This window comes from Macrobrachium nipponense, chromosome 21, assembly GCF_015104395.2.
Source record: "Macrobrachium nipponense isolate FS-2020 chromosome 21, ASM1510439v2, whole genome shotgun sequence".
Lineage (NCBI taxonomy): Eukaryota > Metazoa > Arthropoda > Malacostraca > Decapoda > Palaemonidae > Macrobrachium > Macrobrachium nipponense.
Window position 1 is genome coordinate 21,818,983 of NC_087212.1, and position 25,587 is coordinate 21,844,569.

Below are 25,587 nucleotides of genomic sequence, written 5' to 3' on the forward strand. Positions count from 1 at the left end.
CATATATATATATATACATATATATATGTATATATATAACATATATAATATATATATATATATATATATATATATATATATATAGTAATAGTATTCCTCAAAATCAGATCAGTGTATGAACTGTACCTGTAAGGTCAACATAGACATTATACCCATAGGCAGTTTTTATGTAAACTAAGAGGGTATTGCTGTCGTTATTATTATTATTATTATTATTATTATTATTATTATTATTATTATTATTATTATTATCATCATCTTATATTTGCGGTGAAAAGCGGGATTAAAACTGTCCCTTTAAAAGAAAAAAAATCGTTCGTTCCCAAATGTCAACATATTCTGTCAAACATATGCATGCTCCTCTCTCTCTCTCCTCTCTCTCCTCTCCTCTCTCTCTCTCTCTCTCTCTCTCTCTCTCCCTCTCTCTCATGTTATGTCTTCGCTGTGTTAGCAGTATGCATCTCAGAGCAGAGCATTAAATGTTTGTATGCGTTTGCTTGTCAGTTCATTTTGTTTTTATGATGATTGGATAAAGTGTAAAATATGTGCACACTATATATACAGTGTATGTATATATATATATATATATATATATATATATATATATATATATATATATATATATACATATATATATATTACTTTGAAGAAACTTTAGGTCCAGTTATCACGCACCAGATAGGGGAGAGAGAGAGAGAGTGGGAGGAGAGAGAGAGAAGAGAGAGAGACGAGAGAGAGAGGAGAGAGAGAGAGAGAGAGAGAGAGAGCACAAACATGCATAAAGAACATGACAACCATAACGACAGAATAAGTTGACTATCCTATTATTTGCGTTCGAATTGCAAGGATCAGGGCTTTTGATACGATATCTTAACTTTTCAAAAAAAATGCCAAAAATAAATATATATATAATATATATATCTATATATATATATATATATATATATATTATATATATATATATATATATATATATATATATATATAATATATATAGATTGCTTGACATCCTCAAACTCAAACACAGCTGTAAGAACACATCTATTTTTGCTAAAACGGACAGGCCTAAACCTTTCTTGGTACTAAGGATGGCGTTGCTTTGTTTGTTTTGAGTGTGTGTATGGACAAACATGTGTTCCCTTGGAACAGAAGTACGCAAAATTTGCTTTAGTCTGCAAGAAAGACACAGTGGGCAGTATATGTGTTTTAGACGAACATATACCAGCGATATGTAGTGCGATCTTTAGAAAAAAATGTCTGTAAGAACAGACATTCTGAAGTTGTGTTACGTCAAACGAACTCAAATAGCATGCATTAGTAATCTATGTACACCTTATTTCACTGATTTCTTACAAGCTTAGTGAGTTTTTGTTTGGATAACATACGCTTGAACTGCAAGCAAGCAACTGTGCTTGTAAGTTTCTACGGATAACGCAGATACGGCATTCATTATTTGATCCGTGCGTCACTGATGTCATAGCTTTAACAGCAAAAGCGTAAGAAGAGGATTCCAGGTGTAAGAGCAAATCTCCGTGAAAATAGGGCGAAGTCGCATACAAATCTAGAGCTCCTTCGAGAATAAGTTCAAGAAAGATACAAACAGCAGCAAATCTAGCTTTTTATAGACAACGTTAGTCTAGGCCAGCAGATAAATCTCCAAAGGTATGTTGAAACAAACTTGCAAAGTCTAAAATAATGGTAGAACATCCTCTGGACATCTAAATTATCGAATACTGTATCACGTGGAAGACGGAAATGGTGAAATTTGTCTTGGGTGGATTGAAGCAAACAAGCGGCTTTCCCATAAGGAACCCAAAACCCGAAGATTAAGTAGTATCGAGAGGGAACTTCCGAGGAATGTTAAGCAGAAATGGGAGATTGTTACTAGAACCCTCTTCTCCTTATGTTCGTGAGACGTGAGACATACTTTAGTCAGGAGCTGATAAAATGAGTGGCAATGGGTGAGCAAATAGATTCCTGAAAGACTTCCTCACATACGAGTATAAGGAACTCACTGAATGTGAAAAGGCCAACTACACCCAAAGCAGATCAGTCGTAGAAAAAACATGTACACAAACTTAGTTTGCGTAAGTGGTGAAATGACCTTGCGCACAGAAAGCTCAACTTGTCTTATGAAAACAAAAGTTGCGAGTTTGAAGATATTCGCGTAGGGCAACCGGCACAATTTGAGTGGGTTTAAATTCATGCACGAGTGTATGAAAAAAAACCTTTCAGCATCATTATTTTCTTTGTCTTTTCTCTACTTTTCTGTCTTACAAAGGGGAAACTAAAGGTGAGTAACCCCCCCAAACCTGCTTCGAAAAAGGTTTCATGCACAATTTCGAGATAAAAAGAATCTTTGAGCTTTTAACTTTCAAGTCTTGGAGATTCCATTGTTTAAATAAACGCCAACACTTTTTGTGGATAACTGTATAGAATATTTGAATATTTGAAGCAGTGAGTGTGAATATATCTAGTATGCACAAAGCTATGTACTGTATATTTCAAATATATATATAAAGATGGAGAGGAACAAAATTTGAATTGGTTATTGTCTTCCCCTTTTCTCACTGTATCTGTCGTACAAAGGCGAAAATAAGGGTGAGTATCTCCCAGAAAAAGGTTAATTTATCAAATATAATTCCTCGCGTTATTACGTAATAGCTGAATTGTTTACATAACCCTGCAATTTTCCCTTTCTGGAATGAATTCCCATCCTGTAGTTCGCGATAGCATAATGAACTTGAATGTATGCGTATGTATATATATATAAAAAACTTCGTATATATATTTAAATAAAACTAAAACATGTTTTCTACGTAGTTATTCTGTTTTTTCTCTACTTTTGTGTCTGCTAAAGGCAAGGATAAAGGTATGTTCCCAGATTTACAGGCCTTTTTTTTTACTTAACGTTATTGTAAGACCCTCACTGGAATGAACACCCTTACAAAGACCTCCATTGGAATGAACACCCTTACAAATACCTTCGCTGGAATGAATATCCTTACCTGTTGTAGTAGATTACGTCATATCACCTGTGTCCTGATCTCAGAATGCCCCGATAATATTTATTGCTCATATCTTGAGCTTTGATGTATTTTTATTTTTCCAGTTTTGTGCCACCTCGATTTTCTTTTATCTACTTATTTACCCTTCTTTTTTTGTCTCTCCGGTCTTTCTCCGATCGATTATGGTAGTACTCAGTTGTATCTGTTCACCTGATGCCTTGTTTTTCTTAATCCCCTGTTCGTTTTCTTATCTGTGATGTCTTCCGACATTACAGACTGTATCATTTACCCACCATATTTTGATTGCCTCTTTGCGTATTTCCATATCGTCCTTCGGTTTCCTAATTTACAAAATTCATCATAACTTCAGCTTAATCGTCTGCAAACTACATTCTTCCTCACCTTTTCAACTTTTGCATCGTAATCAAGTTAACACCTTCATTGTCATTCATTTTGTACATCTGAAAAACATCTCGTGGAAATTATCAAAAGCTCTGAATCACCAACCTTAACTTGCAATTGGTTTTGAATTCTCTTTGTAGTTTAGGGCCTCCCTCGTCCGCTGTTATATGAAAAAAAAAAAAAAAAACTAGCGGACGAATAATTTTCTTTGGTAGTAGTTTTCTATACGTAACTCCATATCCACTGGTTTCTCTTCTTGTACTGCATCCATTTCTAAGTCCATTTGCTCTCATAAGAATTTGACGGTTTTCTTTTTTTCTCTCGGTTAAACACCTGGAAGAGCAGATGTAAATGATATCTGTAACTGTCTGGTAGCCTTTAAATTTCCTTTAGTCTGTCGTAGCCTACGCTTTAAAATCATTCTCCACCTTCTGTTCATTGTCAAAATAATATCTCGACATTACTTTTCATTCTTAGCAAAATGCGTCATAGCATTACTGGTCTTTTCCCATTTCCGAATTCTCAAAGACTGCTTCCATTCCATGTCAACTCAGTCCTAATACTGTAACGCGGCTATGTTTATTTCGTTCAGATGTTTATTATTAATTCTCTGTATATTATCCTCTCCTGTTATTCTGTTGTCCCATTTTTTTTGTCCGTTTTTCGAGGCCTTCTCATCGGAACCTCCAAACTCCAAACTGTCCTCCTGTCGTCTTGAAATATCGGTGTTTTTTTTTTTTCATTTACGCCTTACATCCCATCCTTATCAATGGAAATATAGGTTGGCGGATGTATATGTGATTATATACATTAAGCTTATATGTGTAATGTATGTTTATACACATACGCAAACCTTTGCATATGCTTGTTGAATAGTATCGATCGTTTGAGCAGCACGAATACCCCTTTTCAAGAGTCCAAATTTCTTGACCGAAATCATTTCACGCCACCAGAAAATGCTGTAGTTATTCAATGAGTCGTTTATTTTATCGCATCCCGAATGGCTGTTACCATGCATTACATCCATTTTTTCCGAACACGTAGTATCATCGCATGCCGATTTAGGAAAAAAAAAAAAAGTTTGTTGCTCAACTTTATTTCTTCTTGTTCAGTCTCATTTCTAGAAACTTTCGTCGTATGGTTTCGTGACCATGAATATGTATAACAGGATTCCACAGAGCACATAGGAAACCACAAGCTATTCTTAAATGTTTAATACATATGTGTATGTATAGCGAATCGGGAACTGAACTTTGATTTAAAATGCTAGTTTAGTCCACATACCTTACGTCTGACAAAAAAACGAGTAAGTGTTTCCTGTTGATCGTTATTTAGCTCTGTTGAAAATAATAAATCTATAGATTTATCACGGTAACTTCAGTAAGGGTTGGTATCACTGAGTGTACTACAAGAAACTACGTATATGTGGAGGACGAGATCCTCAAGGTCACAAAATTCGGGTCACAGACCACACAAAGATGGAATGCCACGGGCACCTTGAGGGATGCAAGCAATGCAGTCGATACTGAAAGCAGTTCAGTCAAGGATTACAGAGAGAGTGACTGCAGATGGCCCCACGTAACAAAATTAGATTAAAATACGTTAAAAGGCAGGTTTCAACAAAATTATAGTATCAGACTCAGTGAGAGTTAAAAAGGGGCAGAGGACAGAAACTAAATAAGGTAAGTTTATCATAAATATGGAAAGAATATATACATATATATATATATATATATATATATATATATATATATATATATATATATATATACTGTACACGTGCGTGTGTGCGGGCGCGGTCCGAAGCACACATATGAATATAAGCACGTATTTGACGTTCACAGGTTGTTTCTGCTAACTATAAATGTAATTCACTATTCATTCAAGACGTTTCCATAGGAGTTGTATTTGGTTGTAACTTGAACCGCAAATAGTTTTATTTGCAAATAGTTGATGGCATGCACTGTAGCCATGCAAGTATTCAGTTCTCGTATTTTGTAGTTCTCATCAGAATTAGATTAGCTAACTTGTGTTCCGTTTTTCCTCCTATGAACTCTGACTCCTAAATGTTATCAGAGATACGATAAATTGGGAAACCGAACAGAAAAGTAACGCTGTACTAACCTTTGAATTTCAAAAAAATAAATAAATAAATAATTCCCCGTGGCTAACTCCCCATCGGTAACCCTCTTGTTGAAAAGTCATCAATAATTTTGATCTAAAGTAATACTCACGTCATTCATGTCTTATTAAACTAATTTTGTTTCTTGTATCGAAATGTCTCTAGGAAGCATATTAAGATTGACAGCTAGTCCCAAGCATCAGTTAACAACAAATGAGGAACGCAGACAGGAAATATAGAAACCACTGTCTCAGAAAGTTAATAGTTTGTAGTATGTTAATAGTATTAATTTCTTGAAAATTTATATGTAATATACTACTGGTTAAAAAATCAATTAAAATTGCAACCATTTACTGAAGAAACGTTAAATATCATCAAATTGAACTTGTTAATAATAAAATGGACTAGGAGTATTTTTTGACATAAATTGTGCCTGAAATGAAGTACTCAAGTAAAAATGTATTTATTTACCAGGAATTTTAATAAATGCAACAACCAGAGGATAAATCGATTCAGTTTTGTAGTGATTTTTGGAAAGATAAAATATCAATTAATAATTTCAACATTAGACAACAGTTTAAGAAGTAAAAACCTCGGTTTTGATTTGCGAAATTATATATTAAAAAAAAAAAACAATTAACGAGACCTAACCAACTTATTGGCAAGGTTTTTTTCGGGTCACGTCTCCACTAGTCTATATACTCATGCAAATGACACAAAAACCGAGAATTTACCTCGTCGTTTTTCAAGTTGCTGAACTCGACATTTCCCCCGGTTAGTTACCAGTGCTTATGAGCTGGACAGCTGTAGTACATTTCAATTCAAGCAAGCGTTTGGAGGAACGACCAGAGAACCGCAAAGCACGACGCCCATCGGGAATAACCGAGCAAAAATGGGACACGACCCCGACCTTCCTTTTTCCTGCATGAAGCATCGTCAGATTGAATTCTCCTTTCTTTTCTGATCCCTCTGAGTTTTGTATTCTTTAGGCGATCTGAAGGAAGATATATTTATGGTTAAACAATTATTATACACAGTCTAGAGAGGAACTAGGATTTATAAATGAGTTTCATTTGTATTGCTTGTATTGTACTAAAATTTGCTTATGCATATTTTTACACCAAAGTTTTCTTCACTGTGTGAATCATCACATGTAGCGGCTTTTAAAAGTATTTTTCACACACTTGATCCAAGAAAAATTGATCACACTGGTGTTTTAGGACTGAAACAGATTTATGTTAAAACAGTGAACAATGTCAAAAGATTCAGGTAAACTTTCAAATCCAATTTGCTTGAATCTCAGGACCGGAAGACGATCAAGCGACTACACAGGAAAACGAACCCCGTAAGTTGAAGATAGAATATGGGAAGTTACGCCTAACACAACAGCTGTTTTGCTATGCCTTGCAAGGAGAACACATAGTACTTAGTCTCTGAACAAGGCTTATAATTATTATATCTGCCTAGATCACACAGAGTAGTGCATGCATCACAGATCTAAAACAGTCTATATCTTATGTGTCACATTGAAAGTTGGTAGTTGACTTATATGCTATCTTTGTATGTATTTCTTCAGTCAGACTTTGTCTCCTGTACCTTCCTGTGGTACATATGAAGCTGGATTGAAGTGCTTTGGTGGAGTAGTATTCATATTTTATCCTAAGTTGCTTGAAACAGTATTTGCTCATTCGCTAAGAAAGGGAAATTCTGTTGATCAGTTCACCAATCAGACTTGCCCTGATTGCAATAGAGTTCTCATGAAAAATATTTGGTATGTGTTTTGTTATTTTATAGGTGATTATAAAAATCAAATATACATATCAGAGGCCTGCGATGATGCATGATGAGGTAAATGGAGCATGTATACGTATGTATCAATATATCTGCACGGTTGGTTACGAACAAAAGTTGCCAGAGTTTCTAGCACGGTTGGATGTTACGAAGTTACCAGTATCATTTTCTTTGCTTGAGAGATGATTCAATCATTTTGTCACTCATGGAGATACCACTGGCACCTGCACGGTTTATAGGTCATGAGTGGAATTATTCCCTGCACATCAAGGTTTATCTTCAAAAGAACTGCCAATGCCGCTTGCATGAACATAACTGGTCGTCAGTCATTAAAATGTCTGATGCCGACTGCAGAAGTGCTGGCGCCATAACTGCCCAAACAGTTGGTTACTCCTGAAAAGTCTCACTATTCAGCATGTTTGAGGTGGATATTGATATCGTTATCTGTTGTGAAGGAACCAACACAAGCAAGCGGTTGTGCATGTTCACTTTTAAGAGGAGCATGGCCACTTGATGTAAAAATCTGCATGCCCCGAATGATGCAGAGAGCACAACCTGTGCTCCCTGGTGGGTACCGAGGGAAAGACCGAGTGGCCATACAACCCCTTTCATCAGTGGTGCTTATTTTTTATGTTATTTAAGCTTTCAAGTTATGATTTATTTGGAATTGAGCATTGTAATGATTATGTTGTATTGAAACGAAGCAATTAAACCTAATGCATACTTGTAGATTTAAATATATTTCTATAATTATCTAATAAGTTCCTTGACCGTAGGATTTATAATTAGGTATTGTTGTAATAATAAAAGCTAGTGAATGGTTAATAAACCCTAAAATATCACACACTTTAGTTCACTCTGCACCACATACACATGTCGCAGTTGTACAATATTAGTGAATCGCAGTTACTCTTCAGATAAATATCAGTTACACTTTTTTTTCAATAAAACTATTCGTACCTTCAACTGTTTATTCTGATGTTGTGAGATGGCTGCGCCTACCTAAGAGAAGAGTAAATAATGCATAGCTTTGGATAACATCCCACATTATTACCGAAAGGCTAGACCCTGTCAGTTCCTAAGGGTGGCCGGTAATAGTCATGAAAAAAAGTCACATTGATTTATTGGCTGGTAAAAAGTCAGTGGGAAAAATTCGCAATATTTCTTGGGGGTCATTATCTTTATGATATTTACAGTCTTTTGTTTATGTTTTTACGGTAATTCCCAACGGGCTTGTATTAAACACGCCACAAAGTTGGAAACATACCGGGATAAAAAAAAAAATTCCCTACTGGCTTGTACTATACACATCACAAAGGTGGATACATGCCGGGTTAAAACCTTTGGGAGTCACTACATTAGGAAAGATTAATGTGACTTTTTTTTTCCTCCTGTGACTTATTCTGTGACTTTTTTACCTGGATTCGTTAATACGTTTCCATCTACAGTAAGTTTTACTTCAGACGCTAACATTGACGTTATAACTTCTGTCCTACCTGTGCCTGTCTGTGATGTCTGTGCGATGAGTTACCGACCGGTGTTTATTACTTGTTTTACTAAAGTAAAGCCGCAATGTAATACACTGCATCGAACGACAACAAAAGCTGACTCAAGACATCAAGCTATGAAGATTGGTGATTCTCTCGGAATCATGACCAAGTCCAATTCAAATTGTGAAAGAATTTCAACCATTTGACTGAAAGGTGGAGGAAAAATGAACTACGTTATACCCTGATAGATGCTGTTTTCCTTTTGACAACAATGGAGACGCGCTGATATTCCCCAGGGCATGATGCTTATAAGTTTCCTGTGATCTGTGATCACAAGGTATCAAGAACATTAACAATAAATTGTTAAATGATGGTAATTCTTGTATTTGTTAATTTAAGTTATGCTGATTATTACCTTTAAAATGATGTATCTCAAGTCTCTTTTAACAAAAAACAAACAATCAAAAGTCATTACGTTATACTGTTTCACGCCTTGGCTGCTTAAACTCCTGAAATAGAAGAAGTATCCAGGTCGAAAACCCTAGTATAGTCGTTTGATAAAGAAACGCTATCGACCATTTAAGTTCTTTTTTTTTATGTTGACATCTGACATCTTTTATGTTGACATCAGCATTTACAAACACGAGTAAAACAATAAGTTGAAGTCATTTTTGTATTTTGAGAATTGGATTTTCTTACAAGCCACACTAGATAAATATAGTTGAATCAATATTTTTTTTCTAATTTCTTCTTATAAAAAAACTCATGAAAATAATTGTTGTTAACACATTAGTGAGGACACACCTGCCTCTCATATGCTGGCTATGGACACTGTATTTTCTCATTCTCGCGGAGTATATTCATTTGCTCTTTCCAGGAGACAATCATTCAGTTCTAATACAATGTATGCATTGGTATTTTACTGTTAATATTCTAATTGCTTGCATTTTTTTCTTGAAATTTAAGCTAATGGTGATGGGAAGTTTACATGTTAATTGACATCTAAAATTCCCGGCAACAGAGCTGTGCACTTAACCCTCCTCTTGGGAGCAGCATCCTCACTAAGAGAGGTACTGTCATGCAACAGTTGCATAGACAATCACACCAGAATAGGTATAGTCCACACCTTAGTACTGGCTAGTCAGTGATATCAACAGGGGCACTTTACAGGATATTAGAGATTATACTCTGCAATAAAATTGTTGTCCTTTCAAATGCAAGTTTGTGGGACACATGCTTAATAAATATCTGTGGTAAATCCTTGATAAGGAAATTACGAGTCATAAATAAACAAGCACCTACAATGAAATTCACAAGCACAGTTAGTATTATTTGTTTTTCCAGTAAAACGAAAACAATGGTACTGATCGCAAAGGGTGAAATTAATCAGCTCACTAGCTTCATCTGTCTTGAAAATGTTACCTCCATTGACATGATAATCTGAATCAACCAGACTTAACCACCTGTCACACTATGTTAATGTTATTTGAATATCGTTCAGTTTCAGCCCCTTACGCCCTGATCATCAAGAAGGAGGGGACGGACGCCCAGAGAGAGAAGCTTCTCTTCGTGGACAACGTCAAAGTGAGCCGCGACCGACGCCACAAGCTCAATGACAATAAGGTCGAAATCTCCAACATCAGGAAATCCGATGCCGGCACCTACATCTGTCAAATGGAGAGTACCCCTCCGGTGATCCTGCGCCACGTCCTGGAGGTGGAATATGCCCCAAAAATCAAGGCCGTCACCGAGGGAGAACAGCGCGTCAACAAAGGAGACAGTGTCAGGCTCGAATGTGAGGCTGAAGGTAACCCCGTTCCAGCCATCAAGTGGTCCAAGCAGGACGGACGCCTGCCATCGGGCGTTATGGAAGAGGAGGTGAGTCTGAACTTCCCGCGAATTTCTCGAGTCTACTTCACGTCAGTTTCTTTTTTTTTTTTTTAGTGGTACTCATTTTCAGATGAGAAACAGGGATATTCAATCACATTCCCTTCGTCAGTATTCTAATTGCATATTATGTGTACTTGAAAATAACCACCATAAAGAATCTGCAACATGAAAACAAATCATTTTCTGTAAGATTGTTGGTTTTATCAAATTATGAATCGTTTAGATTCTCATGGCAAGGATTTAGTATGGTAATCAGTGATTTGAAATGTATATCCATCTCAATTCTTTTTAGTTAGACTCCAAAGTTACCTTTCTCTCCTTTGCGAACTTAATCACCTAAAGCATTAGTACACACACTCTTGTAATAATTAAAGAGAATAAATGGATACCATGTTACTAAGAACTATGGAGACGCTGACTTGATCAGTATCAAGTGCACTTCGGTCAGACTTGGATTTATAAATAACGATCATTTTCTTTTTAATTTCTCTTCTATTTAAGTTGACTATTTGCCTTTCTTAGTCAAATCCGTTTCGTAATTTACTTTTTAATTTTCGCTAATCAATTTACGCACCTAGGATAATGTAGCGGCTTTATCGCACTTAAAACCTTAAGAGCTAAATTTTTGCAATTTTCTTTACTTTTTGCAAGTTAATAAGTTGATACAAAGTTATTCGAGTTCCATGTACTTTAAAAGTGTTCCCGTGTTGTACAGTTCCAAGTTTTTCGTATTATTGTGGGATAAAAAGGAAAAGTTAATTTTATTTGCAGCAAGTACAGCTTTTATCTGTTTCTTCACATGGCGTCGAGATTATTCAGCTGCGAATTTCATAAGGAAAAAATGAAACAAAAATGTTAAACATGAATGATAAATACAAAAGTACATTATCAGATTATTATGAAACACTAATGTCCATTATATGTTTATTATGTGCATCCTGATTTTCTGTTTTGTTATTAAAATTGTCATTAGCCTCACATGACTAAATGAATGACAATCTCAAATAAAATTATGAAAAGATGCAGACTTCAGACTATATTTGATGTTAATCGCTCCAGGTATCCCCACCGTCCTCGACTATGTCTACTGTAAGTCTCTCTCAAGACAGAAAGTTTTTATTTACTGATCTCATCCGTAGCTTTGCACTTTCCTCTTGGCAGAATTTTTAGCTCCACTTTTGTGTGATCGTCCTCTCCACATTAGATGTTCATGTTTCATAGAACTAACCCTGCTATTGCAATTCCTGTTGTCTTCTCTGTACAAAGTGGCGATAATCACAGCTGTACTTGGTCACTGCCCTTGACAGTACGAATAACATCAGAAACTGAGTCCTCATTTCCGTTCTCTTAACACTCTTTCTTCACGCACAGATTTGGTGGTTGGATCAACTGCATTCGAGTTGACACATCTTAGATTCAAATTTGTTTTTTTTCTTTGAATTCCCATTTAAACCACTGTACTATTTCTACTTAATACTCCTAAGGATATCTTGACTGGATAATTCCCCACATGTTTCAAGCCGTGTTTAGTTCCAGTCAGTTGATAATGATAAAGATTGGACAAGTGCATAGCTCAGATGCAATGTTAGTCTTTTCTGCAAATATCAATTCTGCTCGGGTGTCTTGAGTAGGTTATTAGTAGAGCAAACTGCTTGGCCTCTTCAATTCATTTGTGTTCACTCCATTCCTCATACTTTATTTGTGTATGCAGTTACTCCAGCTGTGAAAGGATCTTGTCCCGCCTTCGCTTAGAGTTATGTCTTTTCGTTTGGATGGTGAAAGTTATTTGATGCAAAATTGCTTCCAACATAATTATAGTTATGACTGTCTTAGAGAATCCTCAGGGGAAGTAGCTGGCTGTTTTGTCGCATCTTCATGCAAGGCTTTCTAGATCTTATGGAATTTATATTATATACATATATAATAAACCTTCAGGCAGCTGTTATAAAAAGTATTGCATTCAGTGTCACTTTGTCCTGATGTCGAATACTCTTTTATCTTTTTTGGTCTCTATTATCCGTTCACTTAGAAGGTCACCTCTGTAGTTGTCCTTTAAATCAAATGTAAACATTCACAATAAACATGTACTAATCTTCGCGCCTTTTTGCATCAATACGCACACACTAATTCTATCGTACCTCTTTCAGTAATGTTTTGTAACACAGAATTACTCAGACACTAGTTTCATCCAATAGCTATATCGTACCGTAGTGTGAATTATATATTCATTTTGTTCCCAGGCCTGAACTCATGACGCTGTAATCATGATTTAGCTTTCATTCACATCTAGAAACAAAACCTAACGTAATCTTCGGGACTGGTCACAAGTCAGTGTGGATTGATTTTCAGTTAATTCTCACCACATATTGCAACACCACTGTAAACACAGACTCGTTATATCCCGATCATACATCATGATTTTTCCTTTGTCCAAAGCAGGGTTACAGCATCACCCTGGCTGAGGTCGACAGACACGTTGAGGGCACCTACGTCTGCACAGCTGACAACGGCATCGGGGAACCGGCATCTGACGCCATTTCCGTCGTCGTAGAATACCCACCAGAAATCATAACCGAAAAGGTCAGACTTTATGAAAAATTCTTTTTTAGATACTCAAATTCTCGATTCACGTCAAATGAAGTCATCAGTTCATCTGAAAACAGAATAAGTGATTTTGAAACTTATTGATGCTAATCATTTGGACGAAAAAATTTAAAAAATTAACAATCACTGGGAGCATCTTTATTACTGGCATATGTGCTACTTTTGGCAATGATCATAAAGAAGTTAATCCGAGTTATTTAATTCATTAAGATCCTTATGAAAAATATTTTGAAAGAATATTCCATCCGGCCAAAAAGAGTGGTTCCGTACATCGCCGTGGGGTTGACATTCACTTTATGTAAGTTAAAATAGTAATTCTTTCTAATTTGATTTTAGGACATGGTGAGAACTGAAGATGGCGACACAGTTGAACTGGTATGCATCGTCCACGCCAGACCCACCCCAAGAGTGGAATGGACCAAAGACGGAAACCCTCTGTCCGTTGACAGCCATATCGAAGAACAGCAGAATGGTGGACGCCGCTACTCAATCAAGATCACCCAGATTGAACAACAAGACTTTGGCGAATACACCTGCACAGCTGAAAACAAATTTGGAGTTGTTGAGTCCTCTATTTCCCTAAGTGGTAATTTTGCTCTTGTTTCAGTGCGTTGTCTGTTTGTTGCCTGGGTCTACGATTCCAATTGGGAAAAAAAGCAAAATTTGATCTCCTCTAATATGCAGTCAAAATAAGCAAAAGATGAATTTAAAAATTATAGGTACCGGCATGCTTCGAGTTAGATTTCTGGGACATTTGCAGAGATTTTCGCAAAGTTTTTTTATCTTGACATATTCTCAAAATTATTCTTCCCCAGGTCTCCCCAAACCTCCCCAGTTCACGAGCAGCCCCAACGGAGGCGAAGAGAACAGCTACACCCTCACATGGGAGACGGAAAGCTACTACCCCATCACCGAATACCGTCTCAAATACAGAAAAGCCAAGGTAATACTAAGGCAGCTATGAACTCATAGAATGATAAACATTACAAATTATAGGAAGGTTTATTGCCATTTTTACTCATGTTATTATTACCTACTGTCGTTATTACTTCATCGTTGCATGAGAATGAAGTGTTTTTTTTCTTATCAGGGGATTACACTGAAAGGTAAATAGATATTTTTTTTTGTGGTACAACTGACATTAAATACGAATTTTTAAAAAGTTCCCCAACCCGAACCTCTCCTCCTCAGGCCAACGACTCGACCGACGAACCAGGAGAATGGATGGATATGACCCACGAAGTGAACGGAAATCTGGAAACCAATGGCCTTAAACACACCATGAAGCACACACTGAGAGACCTGGAAGCAGCCACCGACTACAACGCGTCGGTTCAAATCAAGAACCAATACTTGTGGGGAGACAGCGCCGAGTTCTCCTTTTCTACTAGAAAAGGTAAGATAGAGAGAAAGAGAGAGAGAGGCAAATGTACGGAAATGTTTGGGAGACCGAAAAAGTGACTGTGAGAGAGTTGGGTGTATAATTAAACTTTTTACCTGCTAAATGCTACAGCACAGCGCAAGAATAACCATATTAAGATTTACATGGCGTTGTATATAAAGATTTACCTGCGCGCATTATTTTGTTTATGTTTATATATGTATGTACATATGTATGTTAGTATTTACCTGTTTAATATACAAAGCTTACCATAACTTATTTTATCTTTCATTTATAATGCTACATAAGTTGACATCTTTCATAACAGCTACACTTTGTATAGCTAATACCATGCTACTGTGGAAGGGATAGACTCATTATCTCAAACACAGAGATTCGACAAGGGTACATAAAACAAATTTTTCTTAATCAGGCCTAATGGGCTGACGAATAACTTATTTGTGTTTTAACTGCCAAGGGTGTGAACTACATACATTTACAGTGTACCGTAGTTTCACGCCATTTAAACTCCTTCAGAATGTATGCCGTATGTTAATATTAGAATGAGAGAGATTTTGTGCGTGCGTGCGTCTGGTTTTAAAATGTTTACTCCATGAGAGGAATATGTAGTTTTAAATAAAGCGATCCTCTGGCATCCTTATATTCTAAATCACTGACGTAATCAATTGACTACAGAACATTTTGTCTGATTTTTTTTACCCCCAAGTTGACCTTTTTTTCTCATTTCCCATTGGTGCATGGAAGTTCTACCTACCACTACTACTACTACTACTACCCCCATCACCATCACTACTACTGCTATTCACACCCCCACCTCTTCCAATACCCCACCCTCTACCACTACCCAACTCCCCACCGCAACCTTTGTCGGAGAAAGTGAGCGCTCCTCAAGACCCTCAGTCCAAGGTTTGTCAACAGCGACCCTGCTTGGTTGGGCATTTGCACTCCCGCAGCGGCCGTGACTTTTTTTTTTTTTTAATCTCTCTATCTCCTCCATCTTTCCCTGGTTGGAGTTTTTTTTTTTTTTTTTTTAATGAGGCCTTCCAGGTCTTGCGTTAAAATTCAAGTGGTTCTTAGGGAAACGGAACTTCATGGAACATGTATTTGAAGTAACGCCTCTTTACTTAACAAATAAACTAAAAAGTTATTCCATTCTCACTTTTCCTATTGCACCTCCACCAGCTCCGGCCCCTAACTAGCACAAGTGCACACCTTCTTCAGGAACGGAAGGAGCAAATACATGTTTTCAGAAGATTCTATGACTTTGGAACTTTATTTTGAATATATATAACGCACAGTCTCAGGAACCTCACTAGTTTTTTATGCTTTACACTAATCGGGCTAACTCATATTTGCATGTTTTTCTTCTTGTTTTCTTTTTTCTTTAGTTACTCCTTGTAAAACAAATGAATCTAGGCACCTCTTATATTTTCTGCCAATCCTTTTATGGTAAAGCTCTTTAGATTATATCCGTGTGGTCACAGTCCAAGTGTTTTTGTTGAGAAAATTAAAATCAAAGTCGTAATTAAAGCCAAAGAAAATAAGCAAGAGGGAAAAAAGGAAAGCAACGAACGAAGCGACTGCGCTGTTCACCTTCAGTTCACCGAACTTTCTTTAGGCTAAGAAGTGTATCACTGGAAGCTTCTAATGTCTGTTCCAGTAATGCCTTGCTGTCCTTCTTCTCCAGCTTGAATGGTTTTGGAGTCTGTCAGTCTGTCAATCCTTTATCCTTTCCCTTGTGAGGATAGATGAGAAAATCCTGCTGACTTCCCTCCTTTATAACCTCTTGTACATTGCCTGCGTCATCCTTCACTCTTGTTAATATCCAGCCATTGTGCGCGGGGCTAAACTAGAGCAGCTGTATAAATAACAAAAGCAATTTTGGTATTGCTGATTGAAAGATAATTTAATGGATGTGTAACGTAATGTCAGTTTTGGCATATGAAAGTAACATTACAATTACAGCCGTTTGACAATTCAACTCAACAGCTCTCAAGGGTAATACCAATTTTGTACTTTAATTAACCGTAAACATTAATATTGTCGCATTTTAATCGCCGCTTTTTTCCAGATAAGTCATTTGTTTTTCTGTTTGTTTGTGCGAGTGTCATGTGTGTGTACTAATACCCCCTAACACTTCAGTATTTATACCACTCTTCATGAAAATATAAATGAACTGTCCTATGTTGTAAAAAAAAAAGTTTCCCCATTGTATATACTGCGTATAATGAACGTGAATTAAGTTTTTTCTACCTCTGTTATTCGACGAGAAACATTTGAAGCATCATTGGTAATTTGATGTTTTTTTTTTCTTTCTTGAAACTTCTTCGGGCGACGCAGAGGTGGCACAGCCCACCAAAATAAGTGGTGCTTCAGCAACAAGCTTCAGCGCCCTGCTCATGCTCGTCCCCGCTCTCCTTCTGGCGACTCAAAGTCACTGGTAGAGATTAGTTCCTTCTGTAGCAGGTACGTCGTTCATGGTTTGGTAGTGATGTTAGTTTGTGATTCATAGGGTTCCATCACGTGAGGTAAGACAGGTATTTTTGATATGGCATATTTTTGAGAAGGTATATGATAATCCCTATTTATGATCGGGTAGATATGAATGCATTGCTGTCATGTATTCTTGATGGGAAAACAATCCTTCGGGACACTACTTTTTTATATAAGAATAATTTCAAGAGCACATAGAAATTGGACTGAAAAAACAAAACAAATAATGTTCTGTTCTTAGAGCAATCAGATCAACTGTAGTGACAATGAATACTAAGACATTTTATGTTTTCCTCTTTCAGATAGAATTGGTTGTCTTGAAGCCGAACTATCTCTTTATAGTGTCAGCTTTTGCGACATCCACAGACTCAGGAGTACTGCGAGACCTAGAAACTTGCAATCACTTTACTTGAGTCCTCCATGAAATATTTCCAGTGTTCTTTATTGCCTTTTTTTTTAATAAATAACTTGAAAAAAACATCTGTATTAGATTTCGTCATGATCAATAAAAGATTGTTCAGAAAGCAGTGTATTTGCAATATGCTGCCAAACATGGATTCAAGATCTGTTGCTAGAGTTTTAGAAGATATGTACCATTTTAATTTCCTCCTAACCTGAAGCTCATTAACTCTAATGTCAAATGGAAGGTAGCAATCTTGTATTCTAACCTAGTGTGTGTGTCAGAAATTCTAGATGTAGAGAATTTTTCCTCTTTGTATTATTTGATGTATAAGATATGGTCATGGTACTAAGAGCAGGTCAAAAACAATTCTCATCAATTTTCAGAAATTTAGAAATTATATAATTCTTTGGATTTTGATAAAATACTAACAGATCGTCATTAAAAAAAAAAAGAATGAATGAATCACAAATCAAAGCAGCATTTTTTCTTTTTTATTGTCTGGTGATTTACCATGATCTCCTGATTACTTGTTCATGACTACATTCGACCAGCTTCATTTATTTATTCTTCTTTCAGCTAGAAAACCACATATCTTATATTTAAGATGTGTTTGTATATGAATTAACTGCATAATACATAATAGTAAAGGAAGAATATGTATGCTGAAGAAAAGACTCCGAATGACATGTATAATTTTTTCCATTATCAAGTGATGTTAAGTTAACTGTATTAACAAGTCATATTATGTAAGGAAGAGACAAAGGGAAAAAGTTTGCGAGGTATAATGACAAAAAATCACCACTGTATCTCAAAAACTCTTTGCTCTTTGTGACATCAAAAGGTCCTTCCTGAGGCTTCAGGAAGGACTTTTTGATACTCAGTGAGTTGTATGTTGGCACAATAAGAACACTTCTGCCTTAGGACAAAAGGAGCATTCTGTGTATGTGTTGAAACAACAAAGGGGACTGTTTCTCAGTAAAATGAATAATTTTAATGAATTTTTATAGGGATGATTGATAGTCACTTTGAAAAAGAAAAGATAGTCACTGTACACTATATTTGCAATGATACATTGCTGTTATATAATTATTTTGAATAACTTTTGGTAGTGTGTTTCGAGTCTCTCTGTCCCACCTTGCGGACACCTTGAAAGTGTTCCACTGCGCTTCTAAACGCTATTCTGTCAAAACAGGTCTCAAAGCAAGTGCTCGTCCCTTTGCATATTGACGATTCACAGAGAAAAGGCAAACCGTTTCTGGTGTAGATCTTGTGGAAGATTTTCAGGCGGACGAAGCAAGGTGGGAGTAGCGCTGAGGCAGCACAGTGTGTATTGTATCCATCCTCTGGATACGGAGTATATCTTTAAGTTGTCCATGTATTGTATATATATATGAACTGGATTCCTTTCCATCTATTTTTCTCTCTATCTATCCCATCTATCCTTAGTCTTATATTCGACCAAATATAGATCTATTTGCATTTTTGGGACTTACAGATCCACAAATAGGTCGCTCTAGTATGTATGTTCAGGTACACTAATGTCAATGTATTCACTAGAAGAACTCTATCAATGGATAATCTCACTTATTACCCGTTGTAGTGAATAATAATAATAATAATCATTGTATCTTAACCATTTTTTTTCTTGTTGGAGAGAAAATGGATCATCCATGACTCTCTTTCGGTGGGCGAAAATAGATCCAACCCGTTTACCCTCTATTTCCCTTTTGAAAGAAAACCATCGCATACAAACACACAGTTTCGGTCACTCGTCAGGATCAGTCATGAGGGCTAATGCCGAGAGTTCGTAGGCATGCAATGCAATGCAATGCAATGTCTGTCTGTAGGTGTTCGTATCTTGTATATAACCTCACTCAAGAAAATCAAATAAGCCATGTACCGGCTTATAGCTGTATAATTTTTGGTCAAAAACACACGTAAGGTTTAGGGTTTATGTATACATGTATGTTTAAATATTAATGATTAGATTGAGAAATACTGAAGTGCGCAATGATATACTAATCCTAAACAGGCACGTAAGGTATACACATTCTTTTCATGTGTGTATGTATGTTTGTGTGTGTCTGTACTTTTATCACTGCCTGCAAGCAGATAGTTTTCGAATAATGAAAAGTAATCGGAAGTCCTCATTATCTTAAAAACATAAATCACCATTTTGCACTTAACTGAAATCAACTGACTCCAAATTAAACTGGAAGATTTTTTATTTGATTTCAGTAGCTTATAAATGTTGCTTTATGATGTGTATCTGTAAGCAGCACTTAAGTATAACCAAGAAGTGCATTACTTTGGAGAAAATGAAAATGATCTGGAAGCTTTAGCACAAAGATTATAGATTAAAGTATGTCCAAGGTGGCATTTTTTTTCGAAAATGTAAATTAAAAAAAAGAACTAGTAGGGAAATGATTGCTGAATAGACAGGTAATAAGGGTACCAGGATTTAAAAAGGATGTGCCGTGACCTCACTACTAAATTGTAAGTCTTCAACTATTCTTGGGGTGATGTTCAAGACTAGAAAAAAAAAAAGAGAAAAAATTCTTATGTAGTTAAAAATACAAGAAAAAAATATTCATCTTAAGAAATGCGTAAAATGTTCTACTTTACTATTGCAAGAATGAGTGAAAATTCCACATGATTAAGGATTCAAGTCATTTGGGAATGTATTCATTTAACGAAAGAACATTCCAGCTAACAGGGAAAAGTGTTGCCATATTGGCAAGAACACTGCCACGATTTATTTTTCGTCATTCAACGCAAATATAAACAACATTCACATTCTTACATCAACCCACATATGTGCACTTTCTCGCCTTGAAAAGGGCTCAAACCATCTATCTAACCTTAGGAAAAACAAATTCGTATTAAGTCAGCTGAATCATTGTTTATCGTCTAGGAAAAAAAGATAAATTTCTTTTTTAAATCTTACAGAAGACAATAGAATGTTATATGTAGTTTCTGAATCACTGTGGCTGCCCAGGTCACTCCCAGTTTTACTATTATGCTTCAATAGGAAATAATATTAATAATTTTTCTAATGTAAGTTGACCGCACTGCAGGATGAAGAAGACCTTTATCAACTCTGAACAGCCTCTCCATATATTGTTTCGGTGAAAATTTGATACCTTTGACAGTCAGTGGTGGGTTTCATGCATTATGACTTTGGTTACTAGTTTGGAGCAAGTTCACAAAAAATACTTCGAATGTGCATTTCAGAAGCAGGTTTGTCACAGAAGGTATCAAGTTATTCATATTTCAGTAAATACAGTACTATAGTGAATATGTGGTGGTGCTTCTCTTTAAAACTAAGTCTCTTAGAAGTATTTAATAGCACTTATTTCACTTCATTTTCTTATTTTAACTTCTGGTAGATTCCACAGGCATTAATAATTTAAGTACTATGTTATAACTTCTCTTCACTCGAAGGCAAATGCAGGAGATGGTTGTTTCAGGAGGTCATCTCCTCTTCGAGGTGCCTTCTTTATGGGAGGCCAAAGCCTCGCTTTTGTCCTCGTGGTGAAAATGCAGTGCGGTCACAAAAGGTGTACATAATAAGGTATGAGGAAGATCTGCCATTTCAGAAAATGGAGGCTGGTGAGACAAACGAACACTTGCTTTATAAGTGGCTTGTTTACAGCAGGCGACTTGAACGCATGACTGAGTACACGCCGACTTACGCAGAGAACAAATGACGTGTTAAAGGACGCATGATATACTTGGTGATATCATGTGAAATATCCTCTGACAGTGGACTTGACTACGACGACAGTGAGAAAGACGTGTGACCTACTTGACTAACCTGATCAACTAAGTACAAGACGATAAGTAAACTGCTCTCTTGAAACACGGAAGATCATTTTTTCTGAATAAGGCAAAAACATTTGCACCCTATTTTGTACCAAAGACAAAAGCAGTTTCGTAATAAGATAGAACTACGTGGAATTTTCGAAGATCCTCAAGATAAACTACAAAGCTTCATGACAAGTATAAAGCGGATGAATTTCTCCCATTTCATTAACTCACTGACTGACAGAAAACAGTTGAACGACAAAAAAAATCGTTCTCAGCCCCATTGTCTGTCTTAGTCTAGGTCTGTCCCAGCAAGAAATGATTTGTCAAAGATTGTAGTCCTCATTATTGTGAAATTTTTATTTATTGATTTGTGAGTTCTTTGTACATGTGGGAATTGTAACTTTTTAAATTAAAGTGGGCTCGTCCAAGACCTTGTTTCATTAAATACCTTGCTTCATTCTCCTATCATTAATTGTATATCGGAACAGTTTTTATGAAAGGTCATTATTAATTTAAACTTAAATTAATAATGATTGCATGAAATATCATTTTGCGTTATGGTTAACCATAAAGTGTCACTCCCGACTTCTATCAAAACCTCCAAGATCAAAACACACAATGAAATGCCTGTTCCAGCTGAATTACCTATGGAGTGGGAATGTGCAGGCGGAATTCCAGGTAATGGGGATGCTCATATAAACACGTACCGGTAAGTTTATCATATACTTAACTTAGGTAGCTAAAAGCAGCTTGTATTGCCGAGAAAATGGCATTCTAATATTAAATATTACGCCTTGAAATTGAAATTAGCCGTAAAATATGACATGAACTCCTCTTTCAACTTATTGTCTCTATCACGAGTGGTACTCGTTCCACTGAGGTTGAAGTGCTAAGAGGAATACCAGAACCAGGCGCACTTGTGTTACGACAACATTCTTTACCAAGATTATTGTTTATGTGTATACAACACCTTAGCTACGCCCAAAAGCTCGGAAATGAGTATTGCAAAGAAAGAACCTGTTGCATTCCAGCAACGACTTACTCTTCCCCCTGACAAAAAAATAAATCGCTCGTGATTAAACAACCTCAGGATGTTACAATTGAGGCCACCTGTATACTTGAGAACCATAACGAAGTAACGCCTACCGAAACATATCCGTCACGTTAAAATTTTCCCCCTAGTGTAACCACAGAAGAAAGTAAATGAGGGCACATGCAGGAACTACCAAGAAAGTTTGGTTGTCTAATGGGGGCAAGTATCAAACTTTGTTCTTGTGGTTGGGGGAAGTGGCAAATATACATTTCATTCTTAGGCCGCAGGAAGAGCAATGAGAAGACTTCAATTAAAACTAAGAAACAAATGCAATGAAAAATATAGAAAAATAATTCTTCTTTATCGAGATTAAAATAATGCAAAAATGTTAGCAGGAAAATGCAGTTTACTGCAGAAAACTTACTGTGAACATCCCAGTCATATGAAACAGAACGCGGTTGACTTACTTGTATATATCTATACGCATCAGTAGTGAGTAAGTGTCTGCCTGAAGGCGTCTCCGTCATAATCCTAGCATGAGAAAGAGGAGCAGTTGAGAGGATAGCAAGTCTTAATATTGCCAAACTTCTATCAAATAACGAGCTTCGTTAAGTGATTGTCAGAAGTGACTAGTTTTGCTCGTTATTTTAGAAAAGTTTGATATAACACCAAATTTACTTTGGTTTTTTCTTATGAAAATAAACTTTTGTTTGAAAGATAATTTTATATGGAAAAGGGGTCTGCCGTGACGGTAAAAACTATCTAGATCAACATACGTTAAATGAAGCCGTATCTGTGCTCTCTAACATAGAATTCCGAGTATTCAGTAGTTTCTACACCTGAACAAATTATTTCTTATAACTTTAACGTTATATACGTTTCTTAGAAGTAAGAAAAATATCTTAATTTCACAGCAACTGCTTCCACGCATATCTCAAAGAAAAGGGGGGCGGAAGAAAAAAATTAGAGTTGGTTCTATCTCTCAACTAGAGGCAAGTCTTTATCAAAACTTACTCCTAGAGGCAAAGGTTGAGAGTTAGTTAATCTGACTCGATGAATGAACGTCCATTTATCTTAAATATTCCTCTTGAGTCAAAGCCTGAATCGTTGCGATAAAAAAAAAAAAATGCGCCCTAATTATGTACATGAGCAAGAGCGTATGAACTCAGTCACTCCCCGCCTTCCCCTTAAAACATTTAAACTACAATAAACAGATGTTTTATTATAAAGTAACCGCAAAAACGGGGGGAGCGGCCGTGTGTTCAAGTTGCCATTGAAACATTCTAGACCTTGGGAATCCCTAACAATGTCTTACAACACTGAAATTTGCTAATTGCAGAAAGGTTAATTGCTCAGGTTATATCAAGTAATATAATATTCTATAAATAAAAGGATAAAAAAAACTTCATTGAGGCCTACTATAGGAAATTATTCAAAAACAGCCACGAAAACTTGATATCTTACTACAAAAAACAGTAGTTTGGTCTGTTTGTCTGTTGTCTGTATGCACTTCACCGTTGCGGAATCCCACGTAAGTGCTTAACAGCTGACGGACCAGTTTATTAGAATTAAGGGTTAAAGAGGGTGAAGGAGAAAGGATCTTTCCCTACTCAGTGACTACCTAACTAACAAGACCAAGCCATTTTCAAATCGTTGCTGAATAGGTAAGATACGGGTGAAAATTAAATCCGGGAAAACTACCGCTCGGTTGGTAGTTTACGGTAAACATTGAATTGTGAATTATTACGTTCTGACAAGTAGGGCAGGTACAACAACATAGAAAATAAAAAAAAAGTAAAAAGACAAAAAAAATAAATAAAAAAATAAGGAAATAAAAAGTTCGAGCGTTAGCTCGGCAAAAAAACACTGGTGTTATGACGCTTACTTTAGAGTGCAGACATCGTCTAGGGCCGTGGCACCCGGCCTCACCGCCCGGGTACCGGGCCCCACTAACTAGTCTGATCAGAAACAAATAACCATGCTGAAGGAAGGCATGCAAGCAGTTCAAGTTAAGCCAAACAAGGGACGCAATGCTGTGAAAGAACCGCCGAAGCTGGGTAGCTTTTGAACGGCTATTTCGAAATCAGCCAACTTGGGAAAGGAACGGCAGACAAAGTGTTGACAATTTTTGGAATACAATGATTTTGTATTGTTCCTAAATTGCACAATTTTGTTCTCTTTCTCACCCGAGAAAATGATCGAACCAAATTTCAGGGGAGGGGGCAAAAGTCTCTATCACCTTCCTTACCGAGATTTCAAAGCAGTTAAATGCAAGTGGCCATTAGGAAATAAAGTACTTTAAAAGTCATCATAATCTGACAAAGAAAGTACTCCAGATTTAGATACTTTAACGGAAATGTCTACGTCACGTATAGGTATAACCGGCGCAGAATTTGAAATAGAATTGCTATCATTGATTAGATTTTTGTCTCATTCAAATATTTCCTACTGCTGAAATATATATATTTTCGGCTCATTTGACTAAGTAAGAAGTTTGCAAACTAACTGATTATTAATAAGGATCGTTAAATAAACTTCGTCATAAAATAATTCCTCTTGAATACATTTGCTTGTTTAACGTAAGACAAACGAAACTTTTGTTCCAATTTTCTGTTATGGTCGCGATTGTTGCAACTTGGGGTGATGTTCGCCCGCCTTTCAAAATAGATCACCTGAGAGCATGCAGGTCAATTATTGAGGTCATTTCTCTTTTCGTCAGCTACATAAATGAAGACATTTATTAAAGAAGTAAGAATTCTTACTAACTTGCAAAGCTTCGTTGATAAACGTTAGTTGGTGCTGCTGGGCATACAAGCAATAACGATAACTAGAATCTATTATTTTTAGTCTGGTAGAAATGTAGGACATCGGCAGCTTGATGAGAATTGGTTGAATATAACATGTCCGAATACCTTTGTTGTAATTCATATAATCTCTTGGTGACGGAAATGAAAACGTGTTTACAAACTCAACTTTCTCCATCATATATAAGCTCTGCATGTTCCTGAGGGTAGCGAGTTAAGAGCCGCAAAATTGTGTTCGAAAGGCCAAAATAGCACAGGCGCCATGAAATGGGTTACTGATACACGCTATTTGATGCAGCACGTTATCAAATACTAAATCCTAATCCAAATGTGGA

At 36.4% G+C, this 25,587-nt stretch overlaps 1 protein-coding gene across 1 annotated transcript in view; it reads left to right on the plus strand.

Annotated features, from left to right (window-relative positions):
* The window catches only part of LOC135197428 (neural cell adhesion molecule 1-like), a 107,347-nt gene extending 85,504 nt beyond the window's left edge, over positions 1-21,843 (plus strand). Inside the window, exons 4-13 of the mRNA XM_064224499.1 lie at positions 6,836-6,877; positions 10,315-10,691; positions 11,763-11,792; positions 13,140-13,283; positions 13,644-13,893; positions 14,123-14,250; positions 14,499-14,703; positions 15,454-15,615; positions 17,050-17,175; positions 17,505-21,843. Coding sequence (XP_064080569.1) covers positions 6,836-6,877; positions 10,315-10,691; positions 11,763-11,792; positions 13,140-13,283; positions 13,644-13,893; positions 14,123-14,250; positions 14,499-14,703; positions 15,454-15,615; positions 17,050-17,153 — 1,442 coding nt within the window. The 3' untranslated portion in view covers positions 17,154-17,175; positions 17,505-21,843. The remainder of the gene's footprint in view (positions 1-6,835; positions 6,878-10,314; positions 10,692-11,762; positions 11,793-13,139; positions 13,284-13,643; positions 13,894-14,122; positions 14,251-14,498; positions 14,704-15,453; positions 15,616-17,049; positions 17,176-17,504) is intronic.
* Positions 21,844-25,587: the final 3,744 nt, after the last annotated feature.